Genomic DNA, 25045 nt, shown 5'->3' on the forward strand with positions numbered 1-25045 from the left:
GAGTGTGTGCGTTCTCTCTCTCTCTCTGGAGAGTGTGTGCGTTCTCTCTCTCTCTCTGGAGAGTGTGTGCGTTCTCTCTCTCTCTCTGGAGAGTGTGTGCGTTCTCTCTCTCTCTCTGGAGAGTGTGTGCGTTCTCTCTCTCTCTCTGGAGAGTGTGTGCGTTCTCTCTCTCTCTCTGGAGAGTGTGTGCGTTCTCTCTCTCTCTCTGGAGAGTGTGTGCGTCTCTCTCTCTCTCTGGAGAGTGTGTGCGTTCTCTCTCTCTCTCCTGGAGAGTGTGTGCGTTCTCTCTCTCTCTCTGGAGAGTGTGTGCGTTCTCTCTCTCTCTCTGGAGAGTGTGTGCGTTCTCTCTCTCTCTCTCTGGAGAGTGTGTGCGTTCTCTCTCTCTCTCTGGAGAGTGTGTGCGTTCTCTCTCTCTCTCTGGAGAGTGTGTGCGTTCTCTCTCTCTCTCTGGAGAGTGTGTGCGTTCTCTCTCTCTCTCTGGAGAGTGTGTGCGTTCTCTCTCTCTCTCTGGAGAGTGTGTGCGTTCTCTCTCTCTCTCTGGAGAGTGTGTGCGTTCTCTCTCTCTCTCTGGAGAGTGTGTGCGTTCTCTCTCTCTCTCTGGAGAGTGTGTGCGTTCTCTCTCTCTCTCTGGAGAGTGTGTGCGTTCTCTCTCTCTCTCTGGAGAGTGTGTGCGTTCTCTCTCTCTCTCTGAGAGTGTGTGCGTTCTCTCTCTCTCTCTGGAGAGTGTGTGCGTTCTCTCTCTCTCTCTCTGGAGAGTGTGTGCGTTCTCTCTCTCTCTCTGGAGAGTGTGTGCGTTCTCTCTCTCTCTCTGGAGAGTGTGTGGCGTTCTCTCTCTCTCTCTCTGGAGAGTGTGTGCGTTCTCTCTCTCTCTCTCTGGAGAGTGTGTGCGTTCTCTCTCTCTCTCTGGAGAGTGTGTGCGTTCTCTCTCTCTCTGGAGAGTGTGTGCGTTCTCTCTCTCTCTCTGGAGAGTGTGTGCGTTCTCTCTCTCTCTCTCTCTCTGGAGAGTGTGTGCGTTCTCTCTCTCTCTCTCTGGAGAGTGTGTGCGTTCTCTCTCTCTCTCTCTCTCTGGAGAGTGTGTGCGTTCTCTCTCTCTCTCTGGAGAGTGTGTGCGTTCTCTCTCTCTCTCTCTCTGGAGAGTGTGTGCGTTCTCTCTCTCTCTCTCTCTGGAGAGTGTGTGCGTTCTCTCTCTCTCTCTCTGGAGAGTGTGTGCGTTCTCTCTCTCTCTCTCTCTGAGAGTGTGTGCGTTCTCTCTCTCTCTCTCTGGAGAGTGTGTGCGTTCTCTCTCTCTCTCTCTGGAGAGTGTGTGCGTTCTCTCTCTCTCTCTCTCTGGAGAGTGTGTGCGTTCTCTCTCTCTCTCTCTGGAGAGTGTGTGCGTTCTCTCTCTCTCTCTCTGGAGAGTGTGTGCGTTCTCTCTCTCTCTCTCTGGAGAGTGTGTGCGTTCTCTCTCTCTCTCTGGAGAGTGTGTGCGTTCTCTCTCTCTCTCTGGAGAGTGTGTGCGTTCTCTCTCTCTCTCTCTCTGGAGAGTGTGTGCGTTCTCTCTCTCTCTCTCTCTCTGGAGAGTGTGTGCGTTCTCTCTCTCTCTCTGGAGAGTGTGTGCGTCTCTCTCTCTCTCTGGAGAGTGTGTGCTTCTCTCTCTCTGGAGGTGTGTGCGTTCTCTCTCTCTCTCTCTGGAGAGTGTGTGCGTTCTCTCTCTCTCTCTCTCTGGAGAGTGTGTGCGTTCTCTCTCTCTCTCTCTCTCTGGAGAGTGTGTGGTCGTTCTCTCTCTCTCTCTCTCTCTGGAGAGTGTGTGCGTTCTCTCTCTCTCTCTCTCTGGAGAGTGTGTGCGTTCTCTCTCTCTCTCTCTCTCTGGAGAGTGTGTGCGTTCTCTCTCTCTCTCTCTCTCTGGAGAGTGTGTGCGTTCTCTCTCTCTCTCTCTCTCTGGAGAGTGTGTGCGTTCTCTCTCTCTCTCTCTGGAGAGTGTGTGCGTTCTCTCTCTCTCTCTCTGGAGAGTGTGTGCGTTCTCTCTCTCTCTCTCTGGAGAGTGTGTGCGTTCTCTCTCTCTCTCTCTGGAGAGTGTGTGCGTTCTCTCTCTCTCTCTCTCTGGAGAGTGTGTGCGTTCTCTCTCTCTCTCTCTGGAGAGTGTGTGCGTTCTCTCTCTCTCTCTGGAGAGTGTGTGCGTTCTCTCTCTCTCTCTGGAGAGTGTGTGCGTTCTCTCTCTCTCTCTGGAGAGTGTGTGCGTTCTCTCTCTCTCTCTCTCTCTCTCTGGAGAGTGTGTGCGTCTCTCTCTCTCTCTCTCTCTCTCTGGAGAGTGTGTGCGTTCTCTCTCTCTCTCTCTCTCTCTCTGGAGAGTGTGTGCGTTCTCTCTCTCTCTCTCTCTCTCTCTGGAGAGTGTGTGCGTTCTCTCTCTCTCTCTCTCTCTCTGGAGAGTGTGTGCGTTCTCTCTCTCTCTCTCTCTCTCTGGAGAGTGTGTGCGTTCTCTCTCTCTCTCTCTCTCTCTGGAGAGTGTGTGCGTTCTCTGTGTGCGTTCTCTCTCTCTCTCTCTCTCTCTGGAGAGTGTGTGCGTTCTCTCTCTCTCTCTCTCTCTCTGGAGAGTGTGTGCGTTCTCTCTCTCTCTCTCTCTCTCTGAGAGTGTGTGCGTTCTCTCTCTCTCTCTCTCTCTCTGGAGAGTGTGTGCGTTCTCTCCTCTCTCTCTCTCTCTCTGGAGAGTGTGTGCGTTCTCTCTCTCTCTCTCTGGAGAGTGTGTGCGTTCTCTCTCTCTCTCTGGAGAGTGTGTGCGTTCTCTCTCTCTCTCTCTCTCTGGAGAGTGTGTGCGTTCTCTCTCTCTCTCTCTGGAGAGTGTGTGCGTTCTCTCTCTCTCTCTGGAGAGTGTGTGCGTTCTCTCTCTCTCTCTGGAGAGTGTGTGCGTTCTCTCTCTCTCTCTCTGGAGAGTGTGTGCGTTCTCTCTCTCTCTCTCTCTCTCTCTCTGGAGAGTGTGTGCGTTCTCTCTCTCTCTCTCTCTGGAGAGTGTGTGCGTTCTCTCTCTCTCTCTCTCTCTGGAGAGTGTGTGCGTTCTCTCTCTCTCTCTCTCTCTCTCTGGAGAGTGTGTGCGTTCTCTCTCTCTCTCTCTCTCTCTGGAGAGTGTGTGCGTTCTCTCTCTCTCTCTCTCTCTGGAGAGTGTGTGCGTTCTCTCTCTCTCTCTCTCTCTCTCTGGAGAGTGTGTGCGTTCTCTCTCTCTCTCTCTCTCTCTGGAGAGTGTGTGCGTTCTCCTCTCTCTCTCTCTCTCTCTGGAGAGTGTGTGCGTTCTCTCTCTCTCTCTCTCTCTCTCTGGAGAGTGTGTGCGTTCTCTCTCTCTCTCTCTCTCTCTGGAGAGTGTGTGCGTTCTCTCTCTCTCTCTCTCTCTCTGGAGAGTGTGTGCGTTCTCTCTCTCTCTCTCTCTCTCTGGAGAGTGTGTGCGTTCTCTCTCTCTCTCTCTCTGGAGAGTGTGTGCGTTCTCTCTCTCTCTCTCTCTCTGAGAGTGTGTGCGTTCTCTCTCTCTCTCTCCTCTCTGGAGAGTGTGGTGCGTTCTCTCCTCTCTCTCTCTCTGGAGAGTGTGTGCGTTCTCTCTCTCTCTCTCTGGAGAGTGTGTGCGTTCTCTCTCTGCTCTCTCTCTCTCTGGAGAGTGTGTGCGTTCTCTCTCTCTCTCTCTCTCTGGAGAGTGTGTGCGTTCTCTCTCTCTCTCTCTCTCTGGAGAGTGTGTGCGTTCTCTCTCTCTCTCTGGAGAGTGTGTGCGTTCTCTCTCTCTCTCTCTGGAGAGTGTGGTGCGTTCTCTCTCTCTCTCTCTCTGGAGAGTGTGTGCGTTCTCTCTCTCTCTCTCTCTCTGGAGAGTGTGTGCGTTCCTCTCTCTCTCTCTCTCTCTGGAGAGTGTGTGCGTTCTCTCTCTCTCTCTCTCTCTGGAGAGTGTGTGCGTTCTCTCTCTCTCTCTCTCTCTGGAGAGTGTGTGCGTTCTCTCTCTCTCTCTCTCTCTGGAGAGTGTGTGCGTTCTCTCTCTCTCTCTCTCTGGAGAGTGTGTGCGTTCTCTCTCTCTCTCTCTCTGGAGAGTGTGTGCGTTCTCTCTCTCTCTCTCTCTGGAGAGTGTGTGCGTTCTCTCTCTCTCTCTCTCTGGAGAGTGTGTGCGTTCTCTCTCTCTCTCTCTCTGGAGAGTGTGTGCGTTCTCTCTCTCTCTCTGGAGAGTGGTCTCTCTCTCTCTCTGGAGAGTGTGTGCGTTCTCTCTCTCTCTCTCTCTGGAGAGTGTGTGCGTTCTCTCTCTCTCTCTGGAGAGTGTGTGCGTTCTCTCTCTCTCTCTCTCTGGAGAGTGTGTGCGTTCTCTCTCTCTCTCTCTCTGGAGAGTGTGTGCGTTCTCTCTCTCTCTCTCTCTGGAGAGTGTGTGCGTTCTCTCTCTCTCTCTCTCTGGAGAGTGTGTGCGTTCTCTCTCTCTCTCTCTCTGGAGAGTGTGTGCGTTCTCTCTCTCTCTCTCTCTGGAGAGTGTGTGCGTTCTCTCTCTCTCTCTCTCTGGAGAGTGTGTGCGTTCTCTCTCTCTCTCTGGAGAGTGTGTGCGTTCTCTCTCTCTCTCTCTGGAGAGTGTGTGCGTTCTCTCTCTCTCTCTCTCTGGAGAGTGTGTGCGTTCTCTCTCTCTCTCTCTCTGGAGAGTGTGTGCGTTCTCTCTCTCTCTCTCTCTGGAGAGTGTGTGCGTTCTCTCTCTCTCTCTCTCTGGAGAGTGTGTGCGTTCTCTCTCTCTCTCTCTCTGGAGAGTGTGTGCGTTCTCTCTCTCTCTCTCTCTGGAGAGTGTGTGCGTTCTCTCTCTCTCTCTCTCTGGAGAGTGTGTGCGTTCTCTCTCTCTCTCTCTCTGGAGAGTGTGTGCGTTCTCTCTCTCTCTCTCTCTGGAGAGTGTGTGCGTTCTCTCTCTCTCTCTCTCTCTCTCTCTCTGGAGAGTGTGTGCGTTCTCTCTCTCTCTCTCTCTCTCTCTCTGGAGAGTGTGTGCGTTCTCTCTCTCTCTCTCTCTCTCTCTCTCTGGAGAGTGTGTGCGTTCTCTCTCTCTCTCTCTCTCTCTCTCTCTGGAGAGTGTGTGCGTTCTCTCTCTCTCTCTCTCTGGAGAGTGTGTGCGTTCTCTCTCTCTCTCTCTCTGGAGAGTGTGTGCGTTCTCTCTCTCTCTCTCTCTGGAGAGTGTGTGCGTTCTCTCTCTCTCTCTCTCTCTGGAGAGTGTGTGCGTTCTCTCTCTCTCTCTCTCTGGAGAGTGTGTGCGTTCTCTCTCTCTCTCTCTCTCTCTGGAGAGTGTGTGCGTTCTCTCTCTCTCTCTCTCTCTCTGGAGAGTGTGTGCGTTCTCTCTCTCTCTCTCTGGAGAGTGTGTGCGTTCTCTCTCTCTCTCTCTCTGGAGAGTGTGTGCGTTCTCTCTCTCTCTCTCTCTGGAGAGTGTGTGCGTTCTCTCTCTCTCTCTCTCTGGAGAGTGTGTGCGTTCTCTCTCTCTCTCTCTCTGGAGAGTGTGTGCGTTCTCTCTCTCTCTCTCTCTCTGGAGAGTGTGTGCGTTCTCTCTCTCTCTCTCTCTCTGGAGAGTGTGTGCGTTCTCTCTCTCTCTCTCTCTGGAGAGTGTGTGCGTTCTCTCTCTCTCTCTCTCTGGAGAGTGTGTGCGTTCTCTCTCTCTCTCTCTCTGGAGAGTGTGTGCGTTCTCTCGCTCTCTCTCTCTCTGGAGAGTGTGTGCGTTCTCTCTCTCTCTCTCTGGAGAGTGTGTGCGTTCTCTCTCTCTCTCTGGAGAGTGGGCGCGGTCTCTTGTCATCGTCCCCTCCCTCCCAGCTGTCCTTGCCCGCGTTCCCCGGTTTCGGGCTCCAGAGTTTCTGGTTGTTTCTTCCCAGGAGGTGGTGAAGGTGAAGATTAAGGAGCTGAATGAGCACATCGTCTGCTACCTGTGCGCCGGCTACTTCATCGACGCCACCACCATCACAGAGTGTCTGCACACATGTAAGGCCCGACACGCTGCTGCCTCCCCCCCGTGTTATAGCATTTGTGTGGCTCCACTTTCTCTTCTGTCCCTCCAGTCTGTAAGAGCTGTATAGTGAAGTATCTGCAGACCAGCAAGTACTGCCCACTGTGTAACATCAAGATCCACGAGACCCAGCCGCTGCTGAACCTCAAGCTGGACCGCGTCATGCAGGACATCGTGTACAAGCTGGTGCCGCGGCTGCAGGAGAGTGAGTGCTACGCCTGGCTCCTCCCCTCTCTACAGCCCCTTCTCTTCCACAGCTCCACCTCTCCCCTCTCTACAGCCCCTTGTGTTCCACAGACCCACCTCTCCCCTCTCTACAGCCCCTTGTGTTCCACAGACCCACCTCTCCCCTCTCTACAGCCCCTTGTGTTCCACAGACCCACCTCTCCCCTCTCTACAGCCCCTTGTGTTCCACAGACCCACCTCTCCCCTCTCTACAGCTCCTTGTGTTCCACAGCTCCACCTCTCCCCTCTCTACAGCCCCTTGTGTTCCACAGCTCCACCTCTCCCCTCTCTACAGCTCCTTGTGTTCCACAGCTCCACCTCTCCCCTCTCTACAGCCCCTTGTGTTCCACAGACCCACCTCTCCCCTCTCTACAGCCCCTTGTGTTCCACAGACCCACCTCTCCCCTCTCTACAGCCCCTTGTGTTCCACAGACCCACCTCTCCCCTCTCTACAGCCCCTTGTGTTCCACAGACCCACCTCTCCCCTCTCTACAGCCCCTTGTTTCCCACAGACCCACCTCTCCCCTCTCTACAGCCCCTTGTGTTCCACAGACCCACCTCTCCCCTCTCTACAGCCCCTTGTGTCCCACAGACTCACCTCTCCCCTCTCTGCAGCCCCTTCTGTTCCACAGACCCACCTCTCTACAGCCCCTTGTGTTCCACAGACTCACCTCTCCCCTCTCTGCAGCCCCTTGTGTTCCACAGACTCACCTCTCCCCTCTCTACAGCCCCTTGTTTCCCACAGACCCACCTCTCCCCTCTCTACAGCCCCTTGTGTCCCACAGACTCACCTCTCCCCTCTCTGCAGCCCCTTCTGTTCCACAGACCCACCTCTCTACAGCCCCTTGTGTTCCACAGACTCACCTCTCCCCTCTCTGCAGCCCCTTGTGTTCCACAGACTCACCTCTCCCCTCTCTACAGCCCCTTGTTTCCCACAGACCCACCTCTCCCCTCTCTACAGCCCCTTGTGTTCCACAGACTCACCTCTCCCCTCTCTGCAGCCCCTTCTGTTCCACAGACCCACCTCTCCCATCTCTGCAGCCCCTTCTGTTCCACAGACCCACCTCTCCCATCTCTGCAGCCCCTTCTGTTCCACAGACCCACCTCTCCCCTCTCTGCAGCTCCTTCTGTTCCACAGACCCACCTCTCCCCTCTCTGCAGCTCCTTCTGTTCCACAAACTCACCTCTCCCCTCTCTACAGCTCCTTCTGTTCCACAGACCCACCTCTCCCCTCTCTACAGCTCCTTCTGTTCCACAGAGCCACCTCTCCCCTCTCTACAGCTCCTTCTGTTCCACAGACCCACCTCTCCCCTCTCTGCAGCTCCTTCTGTTCCACAGACCCACCTCTCCCCTCTACAGCTCCTTCTGTTCCACAGAGCCACCTCTCCCCTCTCTACAGCTCCTTCTGTTCCACAGAGCCACCTCTCCCCTCTCTACAGCTCCTTCTGTTCCACAGAGCCACCTCTCCCCTCTCTACAGCTCCTTCTGTTCCACAGACTCACCTCTCCCCTCTCTACAGCTCCTTCTGTTCCACAGAGCCACCTCTCCCCTCTCTACAGCCCCTTCTGTTCCACAGACTCACCTCTCCCCTCTCTACAGCTCCTTCTGTTCCACAGAGCCACCTCTCCCCTCTCTACAGCTCCTTCTGTTCCACAGACCCACCTCTCCCCTCTCTGCAGCTCCTTCTGTTCCACAGACCCACCTCTCCCCTCTCTGCAGCTCCTTCTGTTCCACAGCTCCACCTCTCCCCTCTACAGCTCCTTCTGTTCCACAGACTCACCTCTCCCCTCTACAGCCCCTTCTGTTCCACAGACTCACCTCTCCCCTCTCTACAGCTCCTTCTGTTCCACAGAGCCACCTCTCCCCTCTCTACAGCTCCTTCTGTTCCACAGAGCCACCTCTCCCCTCTACAGCCCCTTCTGTTCCACAGACTCACCTCTCCCCTCTCTACAGCCCCTTGTGTTCCACAGACTCACCTCTCCCCTCTCTACAGCTCCTTCTGTTCCACAGACTCACCTCTCCCCTCTCTACAGCTCCTTCTGTTCCACAGAGCCACCTCTCCCCTCTCTGCAGCTCCTTCTGTTCCACAGAGCCACCTCTCCCCTCTCTGCAGCTCCTTCTGTTCCACAGAGCCACCTCTCCCCTCTCTGCAGCTCCTTCTGTTCCACAGAGCCACCTCTCCCCTCTCTGCAGCCCCTTCTGTTCCACAGAGCCACCTCTCCCCTCTCTGCAGCCCCTTCTGTTCCACAGAGCCACCTCTCCCCTCTCTGCAGCCCCTTCTGTTCCACAGAGCCACCTCTCCCCTCTCTGCAGCCCCTTCTGTTCCACAGAGCCACCTCTCCCCTCTCTGCAGCCCCTTCTGTTCCACAGAGCCACCTCTCCCCTCTCTGCAGCCCCTTCTGTTCCACCTCTGCTGCCTCTCTGCTTTGCCCCTCTACTCCACAGACTCGCCTCTCCTGCGTCTCTACAGCCACTTCTTCTCCACAGACCCACCTCTTTATGGCCTTCTCTGTTCCACAGTCCCGCTTCTCTCGGTCTCTGGTCCACAGCCGTCTCTGCTCCACAGCCACTTTTGCTCCTGGTTTCTGCACCACTGCCGCACCTCTCCCCTCTCTACTGCCCTCTCTACAGCCCCTTCTATTACATAGCCATGCCTCTGCTCCTCCCCTTCTGCTCCATAGCCCGGCCTATCTACAGCCACATTTGCTCCACCCCCTTTGACACACACTCACACTTCTTTGCGCCATGCAGACTTTCCCACTGGCAGCGCGCCCCCTTCTCGCTACCTCCTGTGGTTGGCGGCGCGCTTTATTGATGTTTTTCAGATGAAGATACGAGGATCCGGGAGTTCTATCAGTCTCGAGGTCTGGAGCGGGTCCTGCACACCAACACAGTGGAGGGTGAGCACGGGCGACACTGCCCTGACCCCAGCATGGGTCCCTACACCCATTCCCCCCCCCCTCACCCACACTGCACTGCGCCTGGCCAGCAGAACCACACACGCGCGCACACTGCGCAGCGCCTGTCCAACACAAACCCCTTACTGCACTGTGCCTGTGTGTGAAGGCGACTAACCTCGGCCGGCACACGGCTATCACATTCGCAGGGGGACTTATCTTAGTTATCCCACCGCTGCCACCAAGTGTGATGAAAAACAGAGCAAACAAGGCTATTGATCTATCAATTTACCGCAGGGGCTTATTTTAGTTATCCCACTGTTGCCAACAATATGTCAGGAACTGCCGGGATTTATGTATATCCCACTTTCCAGTTCCGCTTTGGAACTCGCAGCACTCCGGCGCCCCCCCTTTCTCTCAGGTCAGTCAGGGAACTACACGTAGGATAATTGGTCGCCGGATGGGCCTGCTTCAATGTGGACTGGCTCTATTAGGCACGCTTCAGCGAGGGAATTATAACTAATGCTAGCCGCAGCTAGACAATGAGCTTATAAAACCCGTTCTGCCACTGCCAGCTTTACCCACCTAGCCCAGAACACACTTCGCTGCCACCAGCTCCGATTTCTCTATTAATATTCCTTAATAAAGGGGTTCAAAGCCAACCCAAATTAGTAGCGTAATTCACTTCAGGCACGTGCAAAATTCGTTATAGAGCATGGAGAAGACAAAACTGGTAATTTTATCTTTTACTCCAAAAAGGTAGGCAGTGTTTACAGAAGGTATAAAAAGATTTTACAATATGAGACAAAGTATGTACAGAGAATTACAAAACAACAGGGATTAAAGAAGAAAAACACAATTGCTTAGATCATCTCGGGCAGACCAGGCTGGTGGGAGGATCCATACGTCACAATGCATTACCGAGTCGACTCTGTATCTCAGCGTTCCCCAGGAAAGACTGACTCCAGACTGAGTGACAGTAACTTATACTTCTGGGCTTGTGACATCACTAAAGAGGTTGAGTTACCAACGCCCTCCCTGTTATGAGCTCATTTTCTGCTCCACCAGCTGGGAGTTCTCCTTCCGTTCTCCCTCTGGTAGTGACAGGAGGTAGTGAGATTAATTGGTAATGGTCTGCCACCTGACGAGGAGGATACTGATTGGATCTCCGGAGTATCAGACTGGATATAAGACAGCCGACGCCCTATCCTGTTGCTGGTGATTAGTCTGGTACTCAGGTCGCTAATGTTCACACTTGCTCTTGTTGGTCAACTCAGTTTTTGTGTGTTCAGCCAGCCCAGCTGGGCTGTGCTGAATTTCCACTCTTATTTATCTGTATTTGCCAACTTGCCTTTTTGTCCCGTATTAGATTGGCCTCTTGTTTGCTCTGTCTCAGAATATTCCAGAGTGCTGATATAGTGGGAGAAGTCTAGTGACTTCAGGGTTAATTTTGTTATCAGACGTGTTGGACATTATTTTTGTAGGTTTTTTTTTGGCAGATTGCAGACAGTGTCTTTCCTTTCCTGTCCTTTCTAGTTAGCCGGGCCCCATCGTTTGCTCAGCCTATTTTTCTGCCTTCGTTTGTGTTTTCATCTCGCTTCACCGTCAATACATGTGGGGGGCTGTCTCTCCTTTGGGGTCTGCTCTGGGGAGTTGGTTTTCCTCTCTTCCTGCTTTAGGCTTATGTAGCTCTCCGGTTGTGACTAGGCGTCTAGGACCACCGTAGGAACGCTCCACGACTGCTGCTAGTTGTGTGTTAAGATCAGGGATCTGCAGTCTGCATAGTGACCAACCTCTCTGGTTTTCTGAGACTTAGCATGTGTTGCTTTTTTCCTCCTCGGTGACCCGTTCATATCACATCCCCTTCTCTCTGAGTTGCAACTTGGTTATGAAAACTTTGAAGCTACATAACTGGGCTGCAGAATAACGACAGAACCATCACTTATCTTGTCTTGGAATTAGCTTCCTATCGACTCTATACATGGACTGTCTATTCAACTCGGTTCAGGAGAAATCCATTTCTTGGATTCTGCTGGTGCTAACGTTTAGAAAAAGGCGCTGTGGTGTAGGTTAAGCATTGCCAGTCCCAAATATGTAATTTTCATAACAAATTGGTGTCGAGTTACGTCGAATGGTTAGATTCTAGATCTATGCTATGGAAGACACAAGCACGTGTTGGAGACAAAGAACATTCCTCTGGCTAATTGGCTCATTCCTGAGGGGGGGGTGAGAGGTGTAGTGTTGGATTACAGGCAGGAATGAAGTGAGCTAGGGGGAGCATCCTGCTGATGGGGGGGGCAGTTGGAGGGGGGGTCACTTGTCTCTTGGCAGCTATTAATGTAACAGAAAGTTCTGGAAAGGCATGTTAATAAGGGAAACCATTCGTCATATTTGCATTATCGTGACACTGTCCAACACCCCTCCTGTCACTGCGCTGTACGTGTCCACACACCCTTCATTTCACCACGCTGGTCCCTACCCCCCATCACTGCACTGCACCTGTCCACACCCCCCCCCCCCACTGCACCTGTCCACCCCCCCCCCCCCCCACTGCACCACGCCGGTCCCACCATCCACTCACCGCACCTGTCCACACTCCCCCCTGCTCAGTGCACCGCACCTGTCCACACTCCCCCCTGCTCAGTGCACCGCACCTGTCCACACTCCCCCCTGCTCAGTGCACCGCACCTGTCCACACTCCCCCCTGCTCAGTGCACCGCACCTGTCCACACTCCCCCCTGCTCAGTGCACCGCACCTGTCCACACTCCCCCCTGCTCAGTGCACCGCACCTGTCCACACTCCCCCCTGCTCAGTGCACCGCACCTGTCCACACTCCCCCCTGCTCAGTGCACCGCACCTGTCCACACTCCCCCCTGCTCAGTGCACCGCACCTGTCCACACTCCCCCCTGCTCAGTGCACCGCACCTGTCCACACTCCCCCCTGCTCAGTGCACCGCACCTGTCCACACTCCCCCCTGCTCAGTGCACCGCACCTGTCCACACTCCCCCCTGCTCAGTGCACCGCACCTGTCCACACTCCCCCCTGCTCAGTGCACCGCACCTGTCCACACTCCCCCCTGCTCAGTGCACCGCACCTGTCCACACTCCCCCCTGCTCAGTGCACCGCACCTGTCCACACTCCCCCCTGCTCAGTGCACCGCACCTGTCCACACTCCCCCCTGCTCAGTGCACCGCACCTGTCCACACTCCCCCCTGCTCAGTGCACCGCACCTGTCCACACTCCCCCCTGCTCAGTGCACCGCACCTGTCCACACTCCCCCCTGCTCAGTGCACCGCACCTGTCCACACTCCCCCCTGCTCAGTGCACCGCACCTGTCCACACTCAACCCCCCCCCGCTCAGTGCACTGCACCTGTCCACACTCAACCCCCCCCGCTCAGTGCACTGCACCTGTCCACACTCCCCCCTGCTCAGTGCACCGCACCTGTCCACACTCCCCCCCTGCTCAGTGCACTGCACTGCACCTGTCCACACTCAAACCCCCCCCCGCTCAGTGCACTGCACCTGTCCACACTCCCCCCTGCTCAGTGCACCGCACCTGTCCACACTCCCCCCTGCTCAGTGCACCGCACCTGTCCACACTCAACCCCCCCCGCTCAGTGCACCGCACCTGTCCACACTCCCCCCTGCTCAGTGCACCGCACCTGTCCACACTCCCCCCCTGCTCAGTGCACCGCACCTGTCCACACTCCCCCCTGCTCAGTGCACCGCACCTGTCCACACTCCCCCCTGCTCAGTGCACCGCACCTGTCCACACTCCCCCCCCCTGCTCAGTGCACCGCACCTGTCCACACTCCCCCCCCCTGCTCAGTGCACCGCACCTGTCCACACTTCCCCCTGCTCAGTGCACTGCACCTGTCCACACTTCCCCCTGCTCAGTGCACCGCACCTGTCCACACTCCCCCCTGCTCAGTGCACCGCACCTGTCCACACTCCCCCCTGCTCAGTGCACCGCACCTGTCCACACTCCCCCCTGCTCAGTGCACCGCACCTGTCCACACTCCCCCCTGCTCAGTGCACCGCACCTGTCCACACTCCCCCCTGCTCAGTGCACCGCACCTGTCCACACTCCCCCCTGCTCAGTGCACCGCACCTGTCCACACTCCCCCCTGCTCAGTGCACCGCACCTGTCCACACTCCCCCCTGCTCAGTGCACCGCACCTGTCCACACTCCCCCCTGCTCAGTGCACCGCACCTGTCCACACTCCCCCCTGCTCAGTGCACCGCACCTGTCCACACTCCCCCCTGCTCAGTGCACCGCACCTGTCCACACTCCCCCCTGCTCAGTGCACCGCACCTGTCCACACTCCCCCCTGCTCAGTGCACCGCACCTGTCCACACTCCCCCCTGCTCAGTGCACCGCACCTGTCCACACTCCCCCCTGCTCAGTGCACCGCACCTGTCCACACTCCCCCCTGCTCAGTGCACCGCACCTGTCCACACTCCCCCCTGCTCAGTGCACCGCACCTGTCCACACTCCCCCCTGCTCAGTGCACCGCACCTGTCCACACTCCCCCCTGCTCAGTGCACCGCACCTGTCCACACTCCCCCCTGCTCAGTGCACCGCACCTGTCCACACTCCCCCCTGCTCAGTGCACCGCACCTGTCCACACTCCCCCCCGCTCAGTGCACCGCACCTGTCCACACTCTGCACCTGTGCACCACGAAAGTCCCACCATCCCCTCACTGTCATGCACCTGGCCACACTCCCCCCTCCCTCAATGCACAACGCTGGTCCCACACCCCCTAACTGCACTGCGCCTGTCCAGCACCCTCCCCACACACACCAGTATAGCTGTACTTGTATGACGCATTGTCAGGTTCAGGACTGTGGCCTCTGTCTCACATACTGACTCTGCTGGTTTCCTCTGTTTTTCTCAGTCATCGGTATAATTGTACTCATCATGTCTGAAGCATTGTCTGTTACCATACCAAGAACCTTTTCTTTTTTGAGTTCGTAATCTTGCAGGACTTTTTCCACTCCGGCCTGGAGACACTGGCTGCTGTGAGGAGCTTTAGTCTCTTTTACTGCCAGCGTCTTGGGAGCCATTTTCTTGTCACAAACAAACCGAATGTTGGTAGCAGAGTAGTTCCCTCTGTGACGTGTGCAGGCGTCCATTATAAGAAATGAGGCGATGAGTCTTTTTTGGATCTTCCTTTTGGTTAAGGGCTTCATCAGTCACTAATTTTGTAATACTTTCTCTTTCCAGAGAAACACCAAGCTTGCGGCCATTTCTCCATTAAGAGCTGGTGGTGCAGATAATGATGCTGGTCCGCCGTCCTTCACAACGAGCTCTGTGGGCATCTGTTACACGTCAGCTGTCATTGTTACAGTAACTGACACATGTTATTTTGTATCGGATGGTTGAGACGCGCTTTCCTACTCCTTTTCATGGCAGGAAGCGCCGGTGGCCCCGGTTTCTGGGGGAAGCGCCGGGGGCCCCGGTTTCTGGGGGAAGCGCCGGGGGCCCCGGTTTCTGGGGGAAGCGCCGGGGGCCCCGGTTTCTGGGGGAAGCGCCGCGGGCCCCGGTTTCTGGGGGAAGCGCCGCGGGCCCTGTTGTCGCTGTGATCTTTCTCCGTCACCGCTTTGAACACTTCTGGGTTGCAGCGCTGTCAGTGTCTGGTTAGATTGAAGCTCTCGTAGGAGCGTTTGTATCGCGGCTTCAGTAGGCCCTGATGTGGCGCTCACGGCCTTTGTTTTCATCTGTCATTCTCTGACACAATATTTTGTATCTTGAGTTAATGTGAAATGCTCAGCCACCGCTGACTTCATAGGAAGCTTCTTGGGCATTTTGTAATCATATAAATTCGCTCTCAAAATAATTTGGCGCCAAAAAAGGTATATTGTAATTCCTGCAAGAATAAGGAATCGTGTGTAACTTTGGATAGAGAGAAAACAAACTTTGCCTATGTTCTGTCCCCACATGAGGCGAATGGAGGTGTAGCTGATTGGGGCTGGGAGAGATTCCTACCTTCCGTTTCCTCGATGCAGAGCAGACAGGACCATGTTACTGTTTTGCTGTTCATGCGTCCGGAGAGATAATACACACCAAGGATTGTGAAGTCCAGACTTGTTTATTTGGAGATCTGGACATGCAGCGTAAGGTTGGTAATGCAGTAGGTTCTCCAGACGTGCAGATGTAACAACCAGGGTGGTACAGCAATGTGTGCAGCACTTGTGCAGCAAATGTGGTCAAAAAACTGATGCTTTTCACAGCTCGGTACAGGAGCGTCTCTCCCTGGTGAAAGTGAAACTAAGAATGGCAGCCAGCAGGAAGAGAAGGAGTGACCTGACCCGGAAGTGGAAGGCATGTGCTAGAATTAGCTGCAGGCTGCCATACAGAAAAAGGACAGCAGGTGGCAGCAGACCAAATGCAAGACTTATACAAAGAATGGTAATATAATTCAATATATATAAACCATATTAAAAATAACTTTAGACGGAACAGCACAGCCTAAATCAATAGTACAGATGATGGCAAAACGTCTGTAATATGTTCTTAGATAGCTTTACGCTGAACGTTCAGTCTCGGGCGTTTCTCAGGGTACAGCTCACTAAATGTGTCACATCCTGATGCTTCAGTCAATGAAGAGGTAGAGCGAGATTGTGCGGAATCAGAAAGAGACTGAAACTGCTAGCAGAGCTGACAACATGAAGAGCATCCGATCAACAAACCTCTCCGAACATGAAGTGTCCAGAGAAAACCTACACTGGGCTATAGAGTTCTCAGTTTATTGAGAGTTTGGATATGTTTAAGAAGTGCTTGCCTTAATCCTGTATCCCTGATCACAGCAGCATGGATATGAAATTACTGGTATTGAAAGGTAACTTCACATCTCAGAGAGAGAGACGAGTTTGGGAGTACAAATTTATGACGAACTTTGACACTCTCAGTGCTGGAATGAATGTGTCGCATGGATTTATGTCTTTTTACATCAATTAAGGAATTTCCTTTTAAAACCTTGCGGGGCAACACAGAACTAGACCCCAATCAGAGGACCATAAAACATCCAGACTCCTTATCTATGAACTGGTCCAATGTTTATATTTATGTTTCTCCCTCTCCCATATTGATAGTTCTGCTTCACGTCACTTGTCTTATCTATTGCATTTTTTCTAGGCTGTATTGTGCATAAATATGTGACTTCAGATTTTGTATTAGTCTAGCCTGATGAAGAGACCTGAGTAGTCTCGAAAGCTTGCAATGTGTTACCATCTTTTCAGTTAGCCATTAAAAGGTATCAACTACTGAGGACTCTCAATCCTGAATATTTTGCCTTAATCCTGTGTTCCTGTGCTTGAGATGAGTGCCGGGCTGCAGGCGTTCCTTACCAGCGGCTTTCTGCTCTGACGTGTAGGAGCTTTACTACTGAGCATGGACATAAAGTGCACCACAGAGTCATCTCAACCAAAAGCAGAGATCCTTAGGTCAGGAACAGAACAGACATTTATAGGACATTTTACAACATTTACAGCACACCCTGCATTGTACTACTGCACCCAGTGTGTTACATATGATAGGAGTCAGTCGCTCCATTTTATACCGACTCCACCAAAATGGACAACTCGGACTTCACAGCCCTGCTCACTGTGCTGCGTCTGACCACCCTCCCTCCCTGGACTGCGCCTGGCCTCCCTCCCTCAGTCATTGTGCTGCATCTGATCACCCTCACTCACTGGACTGTGCCTGGCCTCCCTCACTGTGCTGCGCCTGGCCACCCTCCATTCCTCCCTCATTGTGCTGCGCCTGGCCTCCCTCCCTCCGTCACTGGACTGCGCCTGGCCTCCCTCCCTCCGTCACTGGACTGCGCCTGGCCTCCCTCCCTCCGTCACTGGACTGCGCCTGGCCTCCCTCCCTCCGTCACTGGACTGCGCCTGGCCTCCCTCCCTCCGTCACTGGACTGCGCCTGGCCTCCCTCCCTCCGTCACTGGACTGCGCCTGGCCTCCCTCCCTCCGTCACTGGACTGCGCCTGGCCTCCCTCCCTCCGTCACTGGACTGCGCCTGGCCTCCCTCCCTCCGTCACTGGACTGCGCCTGGCCTCCCTCCCTCCGTCACTGGACTGCGCCTGGCCTCCCTCTCTCCGTCACTGGACTGCGCCTGGCCTCCCTCCCTCCGTCACTGGACTGCGCCTGGCCTCCCTCCCTCCGTCACTGGACTGCGCCTGGCCACCTTCCCTCCCTCCGTCACTGGACTGCGCCTGGCCACCTTCCCTCCCTCCGTCACTGGACTGCGCCTGGCCACCTTCCCTCCCTCCGTCACTGGACTGCGCCTGGCCACCTTCCCTCCCTCCGTCACTGGACTGCGCCTGGCCACCTTCCCTCCCTCCGTCACTGGACTGCGCCTGGCCACCCTCCCAACATTTGCTCATCCATGCTTTCCACCAACTTGTAACCTCGTATACCTCATCCCCGGTGGTGTAATGCCTCTCTTTCTCTGTTAGATCCGGTGGTAGATGTCTCTCAGCTATCAGTCTCGCTGGCTGTCTCTCAGAGCACCTCGCACTACTATAGGAATGATGAACACGTCAGCCTGTGCCTGGAGAAGACAGGGTAACTGCAGCCTCATCTCCCCTATAAATTCTGCATGTGTAGCCCCCCGCCTGATTCTCGGCTAACAGTACGGGGTCAAAGAGTAAGATAATTACCAGTGCTTCTGGGTAATGTCATGGCGGAGTGGTCTGTGGACACTACTGTAGTTGGCCGTCATTTTGTGCACAAGATCAGCACTTTATCATTGTTTCACATCTTGTCTTGTTTTTCAGGTCTGGTAAAGATAAAAAGAAGTTCCTCCTACAGGTAAGAATCATTGTCATATCTGCTGCCCCCCAACATCCCTCAGTCTCTGCTTTCTCCTGGTGCATCTCATCCCACTTATCCTTCACCGTCGCTGCTCTCCCCTGATGCCCCTCGCCTCCGACCCGTGACCGTCGCTGCTCTCCCCTGATGCCCCTCGCCTCTGATCCCTCACCGTCGCTGCTCTCCCCTGATGCCCCTCGCCTCCGACCCGTGACTGTCGCTGCTCTCTCCTAATGCCCCTCGCCTCCGACCCGTGACTGTCGCTGCTCTCCTCTGATGCCCCTCGCCTCCGACCCGTGACTGTCGCTGCTCTCTCCTAATGCCCCTCGCCTCCGACCCGTGACCATCGCTGCTCTCCTCTGATGCCCCTCGCCTCTGATCCCTCACCGTCGCTGCTCTCCCTTGATGCCCCTCGCCTCTGATCTCTCACCGTCGCTGCTCTCCCTTGATGCCCCTCGCCTCTGATCTCTCACCGTCGCTGCTCTCCCCTGATGCCCCTCGCCTCTGATCCCTCACCGTCGCTGCTCTCCCCTGATGCCCCTCGCCTCTGCTCTCCCCTGATTCCCCTCGCCTCTGATACCTCACCGTCGCTGCTCTCCCCTGATGCCCCTCGCCTCTGATCCCTCACCGTCGCTGCTCTCCCCTGATGCCCCTCGCCTCTGATCCCTCACCGTCGCTGCTCTCCCCTGATGCCCCTCGCCTCTGATCCCTCACCGTCGCTGCTCTCCCCTGATGCCCCTCGCCTCTGATCCCTCACCGTCGCTGCTCTCCCCTGATGCCCCTCGCCTCTGATCCCTCACCGTCGCTGCTCTCCCCTGATGCCCCTCGCCTCTGATCCCTCACCGTCGCTGCTCTCCCCTGATGCCCCTCGCCTCTGATCCCTCACCGTCGCTGCTCTCCCCTGATGCCCCTCGCCTCTGATCCCTCACCGTCGCTGCTCTCCCCTGATGCCCCTCGCCTCCGACCCGTGACTGTCGCTGCTCTCTCCTAATGCCCCTCGCCTCCGACCCGTGACTGTCGCTGCTCTCTCCTAATGCCCCTCGCCTCCGACCCGTGACCGTCGCTGCTCTCCCCTGATGCCCCTCGCCTCTGATCCCTCACCGTCGCTGCTCTCCCCTGATGCCCCTCGCCTCTTATCCCTCACCGTCGCTGCTCTCCCCTGATGCCCCTCGCCTCTTATCCCTCACCGTCGCTGCTCTCCCCTGATGCCCCTCGCCTCTTATCCCTCACCGTCGCTGCTCTCCCCTGATGCCCCTCGCCTCTTATCCCTCACCGTCGCTGCTCTCCCCTGATGCCCCTCGCCTCTTATCCCTCATTGTCGCTGCTCTCCTCTGATGCCCCTCGCCTCTGATCCCTCACCGTCGCTGCTCTCCCCTGATGCCCCTCGCCTCTGATCCCTCACCGTCGCTGCTCTCCCCTGATGCCCCTCGCCTCTGATCCCTCACCGTCGCTGCTCTCCCCTGATGCCCCTTGCCTCTGATCCCTCACCGTCGCCGCTGGCCTCTGATCCCTCACAGTCGCCGCTGGCCTCTGATCCCTCACCGTCGCCGCTGGCCTCTGATCCCTCACCGTCGCCGCGCTGGCCTCTGATCCCTCACCGTCGCCGCGCTGGCCTCTGATCCCTCACCGTCGCCGCGCTGGCCTCTGATCCCTCACCGTCGCCGCGCTGGCCTCTGATCCCTCACCGTCGCCGCGCTGGCCTCTGATCCCTCACCGTCGCCGCGCTGGCCTCTGATCCCTCACCGTCGCCGCGCTGGCCTCTGATCCCTCACCGTCGCCGCGCTGGCCTCTGATCCCTCACCGTCGCCGCGCTGGCCTCTGATCCCTCACCGTCGCCGCGCTGGCCTCTGATCCCTCACCGTCGCCGCGCTGGCCTCTGATCCCTCACCGTCGCCGCGCTGGCCTCTGATCCCTCACCGTCGCCGCGCTGGCCTCTGATCCCTCACCGTCGCCGCGCTGGCCTCTGATCCCTCACCGTCGCCGCGCTGGCCTCTGATCCCTCACCGTCGCCGCGCTGGCCTCTGATCCCTCACCGTCGCCGCGCTGGCCTCTGATCCCTCACCGTCGCCGCGCTGGCCTCTGATCCCTCACCGTCGCCGCGCTGGCCTCTGATCCCTCACCGTCGCCGCGCTGGCCTCTGATCCCTCACCGTCGCCGCGCTGGCCTCTGATCCCTCACCGTCGCCGCGCTGGCCTCTGATCCCTCACCGTCGCCGCGCTGGCCTCTGATCCCTCACCGTCGCCGCGCTGGCCTCTGATCCCTCACCGTCGCCGCGCTGGCCTCTGATCCCTCACCGTCGCCGCGCTGGCCTCTGATCCCTCACCGTCGCCGCGCTGGCCTCTGATCCCTCACCGTCGCCGCGCTGGCCTCTGATCCCTCACCGTCGCCGCGCTGGCCTCTGATCCCTCACCGTCGCCGCGCTGGCCTCTGATCCCTCACCGTCGCCGCGCTGGCCTCTGATCCCTCACCGTCGCTGCTCTCCCGTGATGCCCCTCGCCTCTGATCCCTCACCGTCGCTGCTCTCCCTTGATGCCCCTCGCCTCTGATCCCTCACCGTCGCTGCTCTCCCTTGATGCCCCTCGCCTCTGATCCCTCACCGTCGCTGCTCTCCCCTGATGCCCCTCGCCTCTGATCCCTCACCGTCGCTGCTCTCCCCTGATGCCCCTCGCCTCTGATCCCTCACAGTCGCTGCTCTCCCCTGATGCCCCTCGCCTCTGATCCCTCTCAGTCGCTGCTCTCCCCTGATGCCCCTCGCCTCTTATCCCTCACCGTCGCTGCTCTCCCCTGATGCCCCTCGCCTCTGATCCCTCACCGTCGCTGCTCTCCCCTGATGCCCCTCGCCTCTGATCCCTCACCGTCGCTGCTCTCCCCTGATGCCCCTCGCCTCTGATCCCTCACCGTCGCTGCTCTCCCCTGATGCCCCTCGCCTCTGATCCCTCACCGTCGCTGCTCTCCCCTGATGCCCCTCGCCTCTGATCCCTCACCGTCGCCGCGCTGGCCTCTGATCCCTCTCCGTCGCCGCGCTGGCCTCTGATCCCTCACCGTCGCCGCGCTGGCCTCTGATCCCTCACCGTCGCCGCGCTGGCCTCTGATCCCTCACCGTCGTTATTCTCCCCAATGTTCTTCATGTCCGATCCCGTACTGCTGCTCTTTCTAATCGCCACTGCTGTTCTCACTCCGTCCATCGTCTCTTATTCCTCGGCGCTGCTGTTTTCAGAGGTGTGGAGTCGGTAAGCTGAACCTCGGCCTCCCTCATACATGGCTCGTGTGTAAGTTAATGTAGTAGACTGGTAACACTCGGCTTCTTCTCACCATTATGATACAATATGTCGGGTCCCCTCTGGCTGCTCTGGAGAGAGTGGACATGTAGGAAATCTCCCACATTCTTCTGAAAACCTTACAGCATATCCTGCGTTGTACTCCTGCACCCAACATGTTGTGTATGTGAGGAGTCGCTCCATTATACCGACTCCACAGCACTGGCTCCTTCCCTTAGAAGATTCTTCCCCTCACCACCGATCTCTCGCTGCTGCTGCTCTCCCCCGTGGCCTTCAGTCTTTGCCTGCCGCCCTTCGCCGCCGTCTCTCGCTGCCGCCCTTCGCCGCCCCTCATTCTGCCCCCTCACATGTCTTTACAGCACAAATATGTCAGATGTTCGGTCCGCTCAGAAATCCGTCACCTGCGCAGAGTCCTCGCCCACCGCCTTGGAGCTCCATTTCCACAGGTAATGTAAGAGAGCCGACGTGATGGCGTGCTGCGCTGTGCAGGCGTCCTGTGGGTGTGGGGAGAAGCTGCAGAGCGAGGAGCATCCGGTGATTTGCGTGGTGCTGTCCGCGGGGTCGTCTGGCCGCCTCTTCTCCGTCTTGCTGCGCCTCTGATTATTCCCATGACAGATGCGGCCTCATATTCCCTGCTAGTCCTTGTACAAGGGGGTGTGCCTCACAGGGAAATAATGCGAAGCGGCCAGAAGACACGCCCTCAGAAGATCCCGTGAGCCACACCCCTTTGTGAAGACCGTAATAATGAGCCATGTGTCCAGAGACCCAAACCATCTGGAGGATTTATAAAAAAATAAAAAAAATGTAAAAAAAAAGCAAAATGTCTGGGAGCAAACGCTGCACTCCTCCCCGGGACCGTCCCTGTATTAGCAGAGAGAAATGTAAAACATTGGGATCTGGTGGCTGCCCGCTGCCTCAGGTGTCAGGATCTGGTGGCTGCCCGCTGCCTCAGGTGTCAGGATCTGGTGGCTGCCCGCTGCCTCAGGTGTCAGGATCTGGTGGCTGCCCGCTGCCTCAGGTGTCCAGGATCTGGTGGCTGCCCGCTGCCTCAGGTGTCGGGATCTGGTGGCTGCCCGCTGCCTCAGGTGTCGGGATCTGGTGGCTGCCCGCTGCCTCAGGTGTCAGGATCTGGTGGCTGCCCGCTGCCTCAGGTGTCGGGATCTGGTGGCTGCCCGCTGCCTCAGGTGTCGGGATCTGGTGGCTGCCCGCTGCCTCAGGTGTCGGGAACTGGTGGCTGCCCGCTGCCTCAGGTGTCGGGATCTGGTGGCTGCCCGCTGCCTCAGGTGTCGGGATCTGGTGGCTGCCCGCTGCCTCAGGTGTCGGAAGCTGGTGGCTGCCCGCTGCCTCAGGTGTCGGGAGCTGGTGGCTGCCCGCTGCCTCAGGTGTCGGGAGCTGGTGGCTGCCCGCTGCCTCAGGTGTCGGGAGCTGGTGGCTGCCCGCTGCCTCAGGTGTCGGGAGCTGGTGGCTGCCCGCTGCCTCAGGTGTCGGGAGCTGGTGGCTGCCCGCTGCCTCAGGTGTCGGGAGCTGGTGGCTGCCCGCTGCCTCAGGTGTCGGGAGCTGGTGGCTGCCCGTCACCAGGTGCCCAAGGGTGGAGGCGACGGGCGGTCACCAGGTGCCGCTAGAATTTCCAGTTTTCTTGTGATGGCGTATCATCTTTAGTTTATTATGATCCATTAACCCTTTTGTTTCTGGAAGCTTCTGACTGCAGCATTTTTTCCGCCCCTCCTGACACTCCTGCACACGCTGTATATAGTCATGTGGGAGGAGCCCAGAGTTTCCTCCATTTATCGTATTTGGACATGGGGGGATGGGCACAGGTGCTGATGACGAGGTCTCCACATCTTCCTCTGCTCAGGTTCATCTGATGATTGACAGCGCGCACCTTCCAGATCACATGACCATGAAGCAGCTATGGCTGACGCACTGGTATGGGAAGGTGAGCCCCCCTGTCCGCAGCATGTGACCCCCATGTACCCGGTGAAGCCCCCACTGTCCTCTCCTGCTTGTCTTTCAGCCCGCGCCCCTGATTCTATCCTACAGCGTGAAGGAGAAGAGGAGGTGACCCAGGGCCCGGGGCCCCGCGCTCGGCCGGCTCGCACTGTACATAGAAGCCTTTCCTCCACTCTGGGGGGGCTCCACACCTCACGGCCCCCCACTGACTATTTCTAAAGGGAAAAGTTTATTTTATGATTTATTTAATTAATAAAATACTGTTGCCACAAACCTGATGTCTGGGGGTTCTGAGTATCGAGGCCGGCACCGATGAACGTGTGTGCGCAGTGTACCATGTGGGGGGCTCAGGGCTGGAGGTGGGGGTGCGATGTATCGTGTGGGGGTGCTCTCAGAGCGGTATGTGAGCCATCGGTGATATGACCACTAGATGGCGGCATCCGGCTGATGGGGATTATACACTGCTCAAAAAAATAAAGGGAACACTTAAACAACAGAATCTAGCTCCAAGTGAATCAAACTTCTGTGAAATCAAACTGTCCACTTAGGAAGCAACACTGATTGACAATCAATTTCATATGCTGCTGTGCAAATGGAATAAATAACAGATGGAAAGTATTGGCAATTATCAAGACACCCTCAATAAAGGAGTGGTTCTGCAGGGGGGGACCACAGACCACATCTCAGTACCAATGCTTTCTGGATGATGTTTTGGTCACTTTTGAATCTTGGTTGTGCTTTCACACTCATGGTCGCTCTCCATGGCGTCTCCAGACTGTCACATGAGCTCGGTGTGAACCTGCTTTCATCTGTTAAGAGCACAGGGCACCAGTGGCGAATTTGCCAATCCTGGTGTTCTGTGGCACAACCCCCTGTCGGGCCCTCAGACCATCCTCATGGAGTCAGTTTCTAACAGTTTGTGCAGACACATGCACATTTGTGCCCTGCTGGAGGTAATTTTGCAGGGCTCTGGCAGTGCTCCTCCTGTACCTCCTTGCACAAAGGCGGAGGTAGCGGTCATACTGCTGTTTTGTTGCCCTCCTACGGCCCCCTCCATGACTCCAGATGTACTGGCCTGTCTCCTGGTAGCGTCTCTGGACACTACGCTGACAGACACCGCAAACCTTCTTGCCACAGCTTGCATTGATGTGCCATCCAGGATGAGCTGCACTACCTGAGCCACTTGTGTGGGTTGTAGAGTCCGTCTCATGCTACCACGAGTGTGAAAGCACAACCAACATTCAAAAGTGACTAAAACATCAGCCAGAAAGCATTGGTTCTGAGATGTGGTCTGTGGTTCCCCCTGCAGAACCACTCCTTTATTGAGGGTGTCTTGATAATTGCCAATACTTTCCATCTGTTGTCTATTCTGTGGAGTCCTGGGTTCGAATCCCACCAAGGACAACATCTGCAAGGAGTTTGTATGTTCTCCCCATGTTTGCGTGGGTTTCCTCCGGGTGCTCCGGTTTCCTCCCACGCTCCAAAGACATACTGATAGGGAATTTAGATTGTGAGCCCCATCGGGGACAGTGATGATGATAATGTGTGCAAACTGTAAAGCACTGCTGAATATGTTAGCACTATATAAAAATAAAGATTATTTTATTCCATTTGCATAACAGCATGTGAAATTGATTGTCAATCAGTGTTGCTTCCTAAGTGGACAGTTTGATTTCACAGAAGTTTCATTTACTTGGAGCTAGATTCTGTTTAAGTGTTCCCTTTATTTTTTTGAGCAGTGTATGTGAGAGATCGGTGATGTGACCTCTAGATGGAGACATCCGGCTGATGGGGATTATATGTGAGAGATCGGTGATGTGACCTCTAGATGGAGACATCCGGCTGATGGGGATTATATGTGAGAGAGCGGTGATGTGACCTCTAGATGGAGACATCCGGCTGATGGGGATTATATGTGAGAGATCG

At 56.2% G+C, this 25045-nt stretch overlaps 1 protein-coding gene across 1 annotated transcript; it reads left to right on the top strand.

Annotated features, from left to right (window-relative positions):
* Positions 1-4989: 4989 nt before the first annotated feature.
* PCGF1 (polycomb group ring finger 1) lies at positions 4990-23392 on the top strand (the record flags this gene model as incomplete). The annotated part of the gene is made up of 8 exons (XM_073562867.1): positions 4990-5925; positions 6003-6155; positions 9001-9075; positions 17537-17645; positions 17858-17891; positions 21529-21615; positions 23025-23105; positions 23184-23392. Coding segments are annotated over 8 exons (1523 nt in total), but the record flags the coding sequence as incomplete, so codon positions are not given.
* Between the last annotated feature and the right edge of the window lie 1653 nt (positions 23393-25045).

The sequence above is a fragment of the Dendrobates tinctorius genome, unplaced genomic scaffold (genome assembly GCF_039654945.1).
Source record: "Dendrobates tinctorius isolate UK_male_01 unplaced genomic scaffold, ASM3965494v1 ptg000367l, whole genome shotgun sequence".
Lineage (NCBI taxonomy): Eukaryota > Metazoa > Chordata > Amphibia > Anura > Dendrobatidae > Dendrobates > Dendrobates tinctorius.